Below are 10,771 nucleotides of genomic sequence, written 5' to 3' on the forward strand. Positions count from 1 at the left end.
GTGTAGCAAATTCCTTAATGATGTCATTTTTAATTTAAAGGTTGTTAAAGGAGATGGGCTGGCAGGAAGACAGTGAAAATGATGAAACCTGTGCTCCACTAACAGAGGATGAGATGAGGGAGTTCCGTGTCATTAGTGAACAGGTAATGTCAAGTTAATGTTCATTATCAGCTTGTAATTGGCTACCCTAAATGCCTGCCATTGAGGAGAATCTGCAGTACTTTTGATGGTTAGGGACAGTACTTTTGATGGTTAGGGATGTTGCCACTTCAGTACCATTTCAGTATTACGCTTTTGGAAGAAGAGTTGCATCAAAAGGAAAGGGGACCAGTGCTTATTGTAGGTAAGGTCTATTCTCAAAATATCAAGGGAAAGGTAAGGGAGCGCTTCTGAGTAGTTTCAGCATTTCTGGTAGGAGAATGACACAGGCTTTCCACCTCTGCAGCTTAGCCTGAGGAAAGGCAATTTTCTTTCAAGGTTTTTATGCAGGTTACTTGATTCTACAAAATCTGAATTTTCTCTGTTGGAAATTGAAAGACATTTAGTTCACTAGTAACAAAGTCGGAAAACGCAATCTAGACTTTATTTTTTTTTTTTTTTTAACATTAGGAGTGTTCTATATACCTGATAAGGTCAGTGAGAAGGATCTGGAAGGGAGAATCTTGTGCACTGTTAAATCTGAACATTGGATATTTCCATAAGTCTAGCCACACATGTATTAATTAGAACATTTGGAATATTCAGCTCTTAAATGCTTGGCTTATTGCTCATCTTCTGTGCTACGTGCGGAAATGCAGTAATTCCTTTCTTGTAGAATGAGTTGTTTCCTTTCTCACCAGTGTGATCGACTTTCCAGCTGCATCAGGTAGACAGATTGGGATACCCATTCCTCCCTGCTCCTCTTCTAGACTCCCTCATTATTGCAGACTTTGCCTAGATGTTTTTGAAGCACTGTGAAAACAAGGGACTGCATCACAGGAGAGACCATGTGGGAGGAGGGATCACTGGGGCAAGATATCTGAGGAAGTGGGTGAGAAGAGGGTGAGCTCCTGTTGACTGCAGGAGCTCAGCACGGTTGGAGGGGTTTGGATGGAGGTGGCTGGCCCAGAAGCGAAGGCTCTCAGGGGAGTTTTTCTTTGTATATATGAAAAAGTAGTTATTTGGATCTAATGTAGCAACAGATTGTTGTTTAGCTTTCTCTTTCTCTAAATACATCCTGTTTTCTCATTTCAGTTACAAAAAAATGGCCTTCGGAAAAATGGCATTTTGAAAAATGGCCTCATCTGTGATTTTAAGTTTAGCCCCTGGAAAAACAGCACTTTCAAAGCTGCTCTGGAGAATGAGGATTCTGAAACAAGCAGCACTGATACGTCAGATGATGATGATGTGTGAAGACTTCCATAACATCTGTAGAAGCCTGTTTTGATCTCATGAAAATTTGGGGATGTATTGTCCAAAAAAAAAATCTAATTTATGTAGTAACATACCCACTAGAGGAAGAATGATAGGACTTTTCTCTGAAGAAAGCAAGGAATGTTGTGTTGGGTGTGTTGAACATTGCTATAATTTCTTTATAAACGAATGTGGTAGAATGAGGACTTGAGTTGACCCAGCATTGACTTTCTTCATCACTGAAGCATTTCTGACTAGCAATGTGAAAATGTAACAAATCAGACTTTCTCATTTAATAATAAAAACAAAGAATTGTGTAATGTCTTGCAAAGCTTCTGTCTTAAAATGTCCAAGTCTATAAGGAAAAAAAGGGCAGCTTGACACAGTGTTTTGCTTGCCAAGTAATTTATTTCTTACAATGGAAAGAGTCCACTTTGTATGCAAAAAGGGCAATGTAGCATGTTGGCTAAAATGAGCAAAGTGCACTAAAACTCCTCCTTAATTGAGCTGATGTATTGTTCTACTTCTTCCACACATAACTGCTCTTTAGCCATTTGTAGTGTAGTCATTGTTATTAATGGCAGAAGACCCTGATGTTGCAATTCCAAATTTCTAGAACTAACCTTTAAACTGAAAGCTTTATAGGGTATTGCAAGACCCAGTATTCTCACAGTCAACACATTTCTTGTGGGAAAATATGCACTTTGATTCTACTATTCACATGCAGAAAAATAATTACACTGACTGGATTTGTCCACAACATGGAAAATAAACTGATTTACAGAGTATTGTCTCAGTGCATAGCATCAAGGGTATTGTTTTTAAATCTGGTAAGTTTTGTTTGCATTTATATTAAATGTACACTGGCAGCAGTGACTGCATTTCAGAATGAGGTAAAAATATTTGCATCACCACGTCATGCTTTTATAGCAGCAGCAGCAGCAGTATATCTATGCAATAAGCACCTGTTTTCTTACTTTGTGTCAAACTTTTTATTTACGATCACAGGTTTTAAAACCAATATAATATTATTTCAGTTTTATTTGGTTCAATTTAGTTCTTTTAATATTTTCCACAGGGTTGTACAAACTATGTAGCATTAATCCATAAGCAGAACTGCTCTTGGTGTTGTCACATGAATTTGTAATGTAGTTTATATATAGACATTTTGCCTTCAAGATATTTTTGAGTTGTACTATTTCTCATAGTAAGTAATTTGCTATTTAGAACTCTAAAGCAAGAATACTTATAAAGCTGAGATTTTGTCCATATTTAACTTCTTTAGGAAAAAACATGTTTTATAAGGTGTCAAAGGTGGCCAAAGGTGGTGTGTGGGTTTGTGTTGGTTGTGGTTTTTTGTTTGTTTGTTTTTTTAATAGGGATTTCTATTCAAGGGGTCAGTTTTTGTCTTGGAACAGGCATGCAAATGTTGATGCAGTTAATTTTGCACAATGTATTGAAATACGCCATTTTCTTGTATAAATTTAAGGGGATAAAAATGTTTGTTTTTTTTAAAGAGCAAGTTGCCATGTCAGTACTGAAGTCTTTCCTACCTGTCTGCCTTACACACCTTTCTCCTTCCCCTTTGCTGCAGTTTTTTTTACTAACTTTGACACCTTGGTGTGGTTTATTCCCTTTTTAGTTTTCACGTCCTAGTGATGGGGTCTGCTGCCTGTCCTAATTAGTGGTATGTGAATATGCTATTTTTATTCCTAAGGGAAAACTTTTTTGCCTTGGTATTTCTCTAAGTGAGACACAGACTTTTTTCCCCCTCTTTATTCAGTTTAGTGACAAGTGTCACCTCTGTAATTAACACTTTGGGAAGATACTATAATTATAGAAGAATTGTGTTATACTAAGTGTATAGACTTGTGAAATATACGGGTTCTAATTGAGAAAATTGCCTTTAGAGAAAGTAGAGACAATGGTTGGTACTTGTTTCCCAATTTTGTATCCTAAAGCTGGTAAAAAAAGCAGTGGCTATGATGAGCTGGGAGCAAAGGAGGTGACAGGAGCCGAGCAGTGGTTTTGCTTTGTAGAATGAAACACTTTTACAGCCTTTAACTGCTCCTCTATAAGTGTGTGGCGGCTTCTCCTCTATCTGCTGTGTTGCCCGTCCTGGCTGTGTGTACAGACAACGTAATTACTCTGTCCTCCTGCTACACTGTTTGCATTTCTGAAGTCTGGTGTCGTTGATAGGGTGACTTGATGTTGTGGGGATATGTAGCCTTAACCAGCTGATACAGGTGGAATGAGTTCTCGTCCTATACAGTCATTTCTTCTGCTAGTTGAGAGATGTGTCAGAGATCTGCACAACCCTTAGCTGAAATGGTTATCTGCCTGCTCTGGTACTTCAGTTTGCCCTTCAAAGCTTCCCCACTTCCACATCACGATGATGTTTCCACGGAGGAATTGGATTGCGCTGTGTTATATCTACTTATGGTAAAGCTAAGTAGAGTGTTGATCCTCTTTTTTGCAACCTTAAGAAACACTTTAGTCACTGGGAAATGTCACTTGAAACGAAGTTTGGTTTTCATATTTTGTTTCCATAAAATGTATGAAAGCTTTCTTTATGCTGTGCCCCTCTCTTTTGCTCAGTGCTTGAGGATGTGAAGCAGAATGAATTCTAGCATGTGACTACAATGTTTTCTGTCTTTGACTTTACTAAAATTGCCCTGGGAAAGAAACAGTTTGTTGGCCTTTCTCCTCTGTCGTACCTGAACCATGATCCATTCCCAGGATACTTCCTTTCTTGTTTTTCTGCTTGAGCAGATCGAACACCAGGAAGGTGTTCTTTAGCCTTAAAGGCTTAAGAAGTTGTTGGACTAAGCTTGCATTCCCTTAGTAAGTTCTAGCAAGCTTTGGATATTAAAAAATGTCTGATGGAGATAGTTGTCAGTGCTGGGCTGAAAGAGCTTGACTTCAGTGACAGCATTCACTGGTGGCTGCATGCAGACGCGGCAGTGCTGTATCGTTTGCAGTCACTGCCATTTCTCTTCCTCATCCTGTCTTTAGTGGCAGAGAACTGCATCTTCCTGGTTCCCCTTTCCATCCCTCAAAAGGGAGGAGGAACAATGAGTCACTCACTGACTTTCTGATCTATTGGTGATGAGGGATGTGTCCTCTGTCTGCTGGTGGGATGGAGGGTATCCGTGTTTATGGTAGGGCAGTGGGGCTCCATTACTGCATCTACAATCACCAGAGGCCTTCCTCACTGGATTGTACAGGGACTTTTTCTCTCTTAACTGGTAAGCAAAACTAGTTACCATTCCTGAAAAGAGTATTAATTACAGTACAGTTCTCCATTAATGCATATTGGACCCAATGAAGATTCTGAAATAGATTTGTTTTTCCATGTCATCCCAGTCTTTGAGAAATGTTAGTGGTGAAGGAATTTATTTTTGTTCTCCTATGCAATTGCCTGTGAGGGGAAAAAACGTTCTTCATTTGTCATGAGGACTTCAACTTTAGTAGTTCCTTAAGGAATACCTGTTCTTCAGTAAATACATTTAAACTTCTGGCTACTATATACTAGAAGAAGAGTTTAGTGAAGGATGTTTTTGTTTTTCCCTGTTTTCTGTTTGCTGCCAGGCAGTGGCTGAGGCAGTTTACTCAGCTGCAGGGAAGTTTTAGTCTGGTTAAGGGTTATTGCTGTTGTGCACCAAGAATTATTGGTTCATTAAGATGATGAACGTGCTGGCTAGCTGCTCAGCTTTCCTCCTGCTGTTATTCATAGTCATCAATGAGCATTATTGCAAACTGAATGAGGCTTATTTTGTACTCTGGATCTCTCTTCAGCCTTCTCTAGACAGAGCTGGCAATGCATTTGCTAACCCAGCACTGGCCGCGATTTGTGAGGCAGTCTGTGTGAAGCACAGGTGTGTATTGAAAACTTTCTTCTGCATCTGGATGTTTGCTCTTCCTCAGACACTTGTAAGCAACTTCTGGGGTCTATCTCTTAGTGTTGCTCTCTAGGAAAGACCTCCAGACAGACTAAAGAAAAATTAATACCTTTGAGCAGTTGGCCAGTAGAGCGTACTGCTCTGTTCCTGAATTCAGCACCTACCAAAGCCTGTGTCCATTGCACTCTCTTGTGTGGATCTGGTCATCTGATGGGGATGTGAGGTCTTCCAGCATCTGTAGTGGCATGTGTTTCTTAAATCCCTACACAGATACCTGAGAACATGCTTGCTATTTAGGCTTCATTCTCTATACATCTTGGACATCCTTTTTAGTATGCCGTTATTTATTCCCCTGGCAGTAGCATGCATGTTGTAGAGAAATGATGTTCCATACTTGCAGGGCAAATGCTAATTTACTTTCCTATCCTGTCTGGGTCAAAGAGACAGCTTTGAAGTGGGAGTATTTTTGGCAACTTGTATGATTGCTGATGGTCCAGAGAAGCATCTGCACATCAGAGTCATGGAGCCTGCGTTGATATGAGAGAACTTCAGTTCCCCTTAGGCAATGTGGGGAGATAACTGATTCTGGTGGTGCTAAGCGACGCACTGCAGAGTTTCAGCTTGGGAAGCAAATGAAAGCAAACTCCTTCCACTCTGCCAGAAAGCAGTCAGGCTTGAGAACTAATGCAAGAAAATCCAAATGCTTGAAAGATTAACTTGGAGCACTGTGGTGGCCCAAGCTATTGTGTTTTGCTAGATTATCAGATTGTGTGCTATTAATATTAAATAGCAATATTATGTTAATATAGCAATTAATATTGCTATTGCTATTAAGTCACCATCTTCTAAGCCTATAGATTCTGAAATGGCTCTCTCTGCATCAGGTACCAACGGAGATCTCTTGACCTCTGAAGCCAGACATTACCCAGTGTTGGTGTCCTCACACTTGGGTCAAGGAAGGTGATGTAGCTTTTCCTCCAGTCTGTTACCCAGTATAGCCAACAGCAGTACATGATGTGCAGTTTTGATTTTGCTTATTCTAGCACGGTGGCTTTGGTACAGTGGCTTTTGATTCCTGTTCCTTCTGTGTGGTAGCTTGATGTCTGGGCACTCTGTACTATTCTAACCTTTGCGTCTTTCGTTTCCCATTGCTTCCTGTTGCAAGACTGCTGAAGGGAACCATCTTTAGCAAATTCTGGAGAATCCTATCTGAGCTCAAGTGTCTGCATCACGGACAGATGAAAAAATGATAGAGCTTTGAGTCATCTGGCATACATGTGAACACGCACAGTTTGAATGTAATACAAGGGGACATTGTATAATACAATTGTTAGCAATAACTTTCTGTGTTTGCCATTTGTACCTGCTGGTGTTATTGGTGGCTCTTGTCAAGAGCAGCATGTTCTTTCCTGCCCAGGATATACAGAACTTAAATTTTAGCCGGGCTGAAGGGTTTTTATGCTTTTTTATCTTGTAACATTGCTTTAGGTAACAAGGCATACTGTTCGAAAGGAATATGTTTGAAATGAGCTGGTTTGTAAGGAATTGACATGTACTGTAAGGAGGCTACTGATTGAAGCCATTGTTTATGCCAAGCCATAAACACTTCATGACCAAAAGCTGTCTGGATTGGAAAGGTCTTTCAAAAAGAAGCTTGAATATGAATGTAAACTACACAGATATTTTACCAAGCCCTCGCGTCAACATTTTTCTTTGCTTTGATTTTTTATTTTCATTGTCCACCTCTAAAGCGGGCATACACAAGTAATCTTTGCACAGAATAAAAACATTTTCTTAGTGAGGTTAATGAATTAGTTATTCTGAAAATGCAATGTGGAAATAGCTTAATGTTCCTGTTAAACTACAAATTAGTATAATTTCATTTGTAGTCTTTTCTTTGATGTAACTGCTGAAAAATGAACGCAATGTTGCGGGCAAAACTGGTGATGCTGGCTGTGGTTATGATTATCTTATGCTTCCACTGAAAGATCTGTTGTTAGTCACTTAACTGGCAAATACTTAATTTTGTGGGACCAGTTTTCCCTGGCTGAGTAGGTAATTGGAGATGCAGCTGCAGGTGGCAGAGCCCAGCAGCCAGGCTGAAGGCAGCTAAATCCGGGGAGAGCTCCATGGCAAAAGATAGAAGAGAAATTTTGGTGGCAAGAATAAATGGGAGCAAACAGAAGGGGGCAGAAGCTCTTAACTTTGAAATGAAGGTTCTGCAGTATGTTTCCATCCAGATCACATAGCTGAAAGTGTGATGTGTGTCTCCTGGTGCCAGTGAAGTGTTCCTCCGTGACTCTTAGTGGCTCGTCTTGTCTTAGAAGATTACAGCCAACATTTACTGCACGTGATGATCTCACATTATGCAGTTAGGATGTACGAAAGTAAAAAATCTTAGATGGTTCATGGAGAGGCTTGATGTAGTTCTCTTATTTCTTGTCCCTTTTTTTCATGTGCTTTTGCTTTGTGTTGAGAGAACATAAAGCTGATCAGGATGTGCCAGGTTTAACAATCAGCAAGCAAGATGTTGATTTTAGTGGATGTTTCTGAATATTTTTATCTTAATCTTGGTAATTTATTTACTTGGAGAAATTGGACCATACTGTGGGCTAGCCAAAGGGATATGAAGTTAATGTTGGTGAAGGACTTAGTACAAGGGCACCAGAGGCAACACTTGGGGCCAGTAGTTCTGTATTTCGTACACAGTGTGGATGGCATGTTAAGTAGGTAAAAAAAATACTGAAGCAAGTGTCCTACCAGGTGAATACTGTGTGCTTATACAATTAAGGGCTCAAAAGTAATGCATGCCTGCAGGTGCTTGAAGGTTGCACAGGCTTGTACTTCCTGGCCTTGAGTCAGGTTCTGTATTTTTCACCTTACAGGTGCTTAGCTTCAATTTTCTTTGAATACCTTTCTCTTGCCACTTAATAAAGGTGGTACTGATGTTATTCTAGAATAGGTTCCTGTGGTATGAATGGGAAAATTAAGTTTGAAAAGGCAATTAGAAAAAAAGATGGAGCTTGTGTAAAATCCTCCAGGGATTTTAGGAGCAGGCACAGTCCTGTGGGTGAAAATGAAGGAATCCTGCAGGTGACCTGGGGTGTAGAAGTGCCCTTACATAGAGGGTGCGTCACAGCCAGAGTGGGGCAGGACTGGGGAAAGTCCTGGAGGTGAGGCTGGTACCTGACTGAAATGAAATCAAAAGGAAGAATGCACAGCCTGGCTTAACTAATTTATTGGTCAACACTGGGCATCTACAGTGTAGATTAAATCTGCATTTCTCATCAGCATTTTTTTGTTTATTTGTTTTTTTTTGTCTGGCTGCTATTAAGACTTCAGAAGTGCAGATGGCCTAACCTTTGAATTTTTAGCAGATTTTGTGATGCAGAAATAGCAGGTCAGTAACAAAATGACAGGCTCAGCAGCTGCCCCACTTGGGCTGAGGGAGTGGAACATAGAGGAAGACACCTTCACCCACAGGACTTACTCACTTTCTTCTTCCCCTGGATGCCCAGTGGCAGGTAGCATCCACAGCTAGAGCTGGTTTCAAGGACAAGGGTGGAGAGAGAAGGCTGGAGCAGAAACTGCTCAAATACCAAGTGGAAGACAATTTCTAAAGAAATAGTAAGAACAAAGGGTGAAGAGGACTGCAGAGACACGGCTTGTGGGGCTGGGTGGTGGAGTAGCTCCGTGTTTGGCAGAAACAGCTGTGTAGAATGAAGGATGGCCAGCTTGGCTCTGCTGAATACAGGGGCTTCAGCAGTGCTGCAGCTGCGGATCAGGAGCTGCTTGTTACCCCCAGGTGGGCCTGAGCTGCCTGGTGGGACTAGGGGAGCAAACTGGCCTCTGGGGGAGAGCCCAGAGGGCGGCCAGTGAGGTCTTGGTGCCGCACTGGCTGTAGGAGCAATGGGTGACATGTGGACAGGGGGCTCAGAAACGTGCCTGGGGGAGGAGAAGCTGCAAGGAGGAGGAGGACTGATGAAAAGTGGTGGCTTACAGCTCCAGGTTGACCTGGAGTGGTCAGCGAAGACTTGCAAGCTGGTAAGTTGGTATCTGAGTGCTTTAGTGGTATGTAAGCTCTGTCAAAGAGTAAGTGTGGAACCAAGCTGAAGAAGTGTCAGGAGGATGGAGCCAGGCTCTTCTCTATGACAACCAATGATAAGACAAGGGGCAATGGGTATAAACTGGAACACAGGAGGTTCCATTTAAATTTGAGAAGAAACTTCTTCATGGTGAGGGTGACAGAACACTGGAACAGGAATATCTCCTTCTCTGGAGACATTCAAAACCCTCCTGGACGCCTTCCTGTGTAACCTCATCCGGGTGTTCCTGCTCCGGCAGGGGGTTTGGACCAGATGATCTTTTGAGGTCCCTTCCGATCCCTAACATTCTGTGATTTTGTGTGATTCTGTGAAGTGTGAGGGAAAATAGTTCTGGCTGAGCAGTGAGTTGCTGGGCTGTTTCTGAAGGAGGTTTGTGGACAGGGAGCTGAGCAAAGGAGCCCAGTTCTGCAATAGTTTCACTTTTAATTGTTAGGAAAAAAATGATAAAAACCCGTATCTACGATGTGAGGTAACTGTGTTATGATTTGCCAAACCAGGATGGACAGGCTTCATTAATATGTAGCAAGCCTCAGCAAAGAATAAACCTTTTTGATTACCTATGAAACAGTGCTAATCTTGGCAGAGCTGCAGGGTGATGGGACAGCGTTGTTGGTGTTACTGGGAGGTGAGGGAGAGGATCGCATGAGCAGGGGTGGATGGTGAGCAGGGCGAGCTCTTGCTCCACTGGGTGAGTAGGGGGCTCTGTAGGGGAACCTAGGAAGGATATTCCATGTTTACTCACCTTGGCGGTGCCCAGTAGCAGCAATATGCTGGCTGCTGTCATTGTCACGTATCAATGTATGGGCAGATTAAATGCTTATGCTTATGGCCGGTTTTCCTGGTCATTAATGATGTGGGGAATAGCAGCATGGCTTGGAGCACAGGGAGGGGTCTCTAGGCCTTGTTGTCTGGGCGTCTGTCTGTCTTCTCTGCTCTTGAGGAAGATTTGTTCCCAGGAACTTATTCAGTATGAGCCTGGTCCTCCTGCAAAGCTTTTCTGTGATTGACACCTGGATGGTATTATCCTCTCCATCATGCAAGAAAGCTTGACCACTCAGGGGCAGACAGGTCATTTGATCTTTGGCTTACTTTGGACAGGTCATAGGCTAACGCCAGTCCTTGGCCAGGCCAGGTGACCTTCCCCTTCCAGCTGCTTGGCCGTGTCTCTGCATGGTGGTCCCTAAAGTGTGCTTTCTGTGCCTTAACTCTGCACAAAGTAATGAAAGTCTGGGCGTTGGGAGAACTCCGAATGACTCTAGGGAGAAAAGACCATGGTGTGACTGGAGAGAACAGAGGTGAGCTGCTGATTATTGTTTTTGAAGTATCTGATCCTCAAAGAGGAAAAAACTGCCTAATGTCGCATGGCCCAGG

At 42.0% G+C, this 10,771-nt stretch overlaps 1 protein-coding gene across 7 annotated transcripts in view; it reads left to right on the forward strand.

Moving 5' to 3' along the window:
- GPBP1 (GC-rich promoter binding protein 1) overlaps positions 1-2,442 on the forward strand; it is a 34,629-nt gene extending 32,187 nt beyond the window's left edge. For 5 of the 7 annotated variants that reach the window (XM_065657326.1, XM_065657327.1, XM_065657330.1 and 2 more), the window contains exons 12-13: positions 41-143; positions 1,234-2,439. In XM_065657326.1, coding sequence (XP_065513398.1) covers positions 41-143; positions 1,234-1,392 — 262 coding nt within the window. In that variant the 3' untranslated portion in view covers positions 1,393-2,439. Of the gene's footprint in view, positions 1-40; positions 144-1,233 lie in introns of all 7 variants that reach the window. The other 2 variants (XM_065657331.1, XM_065657332.1) reach the window with 2 other exon arrangements.
- The last annotated feature ends 8,329 nt before the right edge of the window (positions 2,443-10,771 follow it).

This window comes from Caloenas nicobarica, chromosome Z (assembly GCF_036013445.1).
Source record: "Caloenas nicobarica isolate bCalNic1 chromosome Z, bCalNic1.hap1, whole genome shotgun sequence".
NCBI classification, from domain to species: domain Eukaryota; kingdom Metazoa; phylum Chordata; class Aves; order Columbiformes; family Columbidae; genus Caloenas; species Caloenas nicobarica.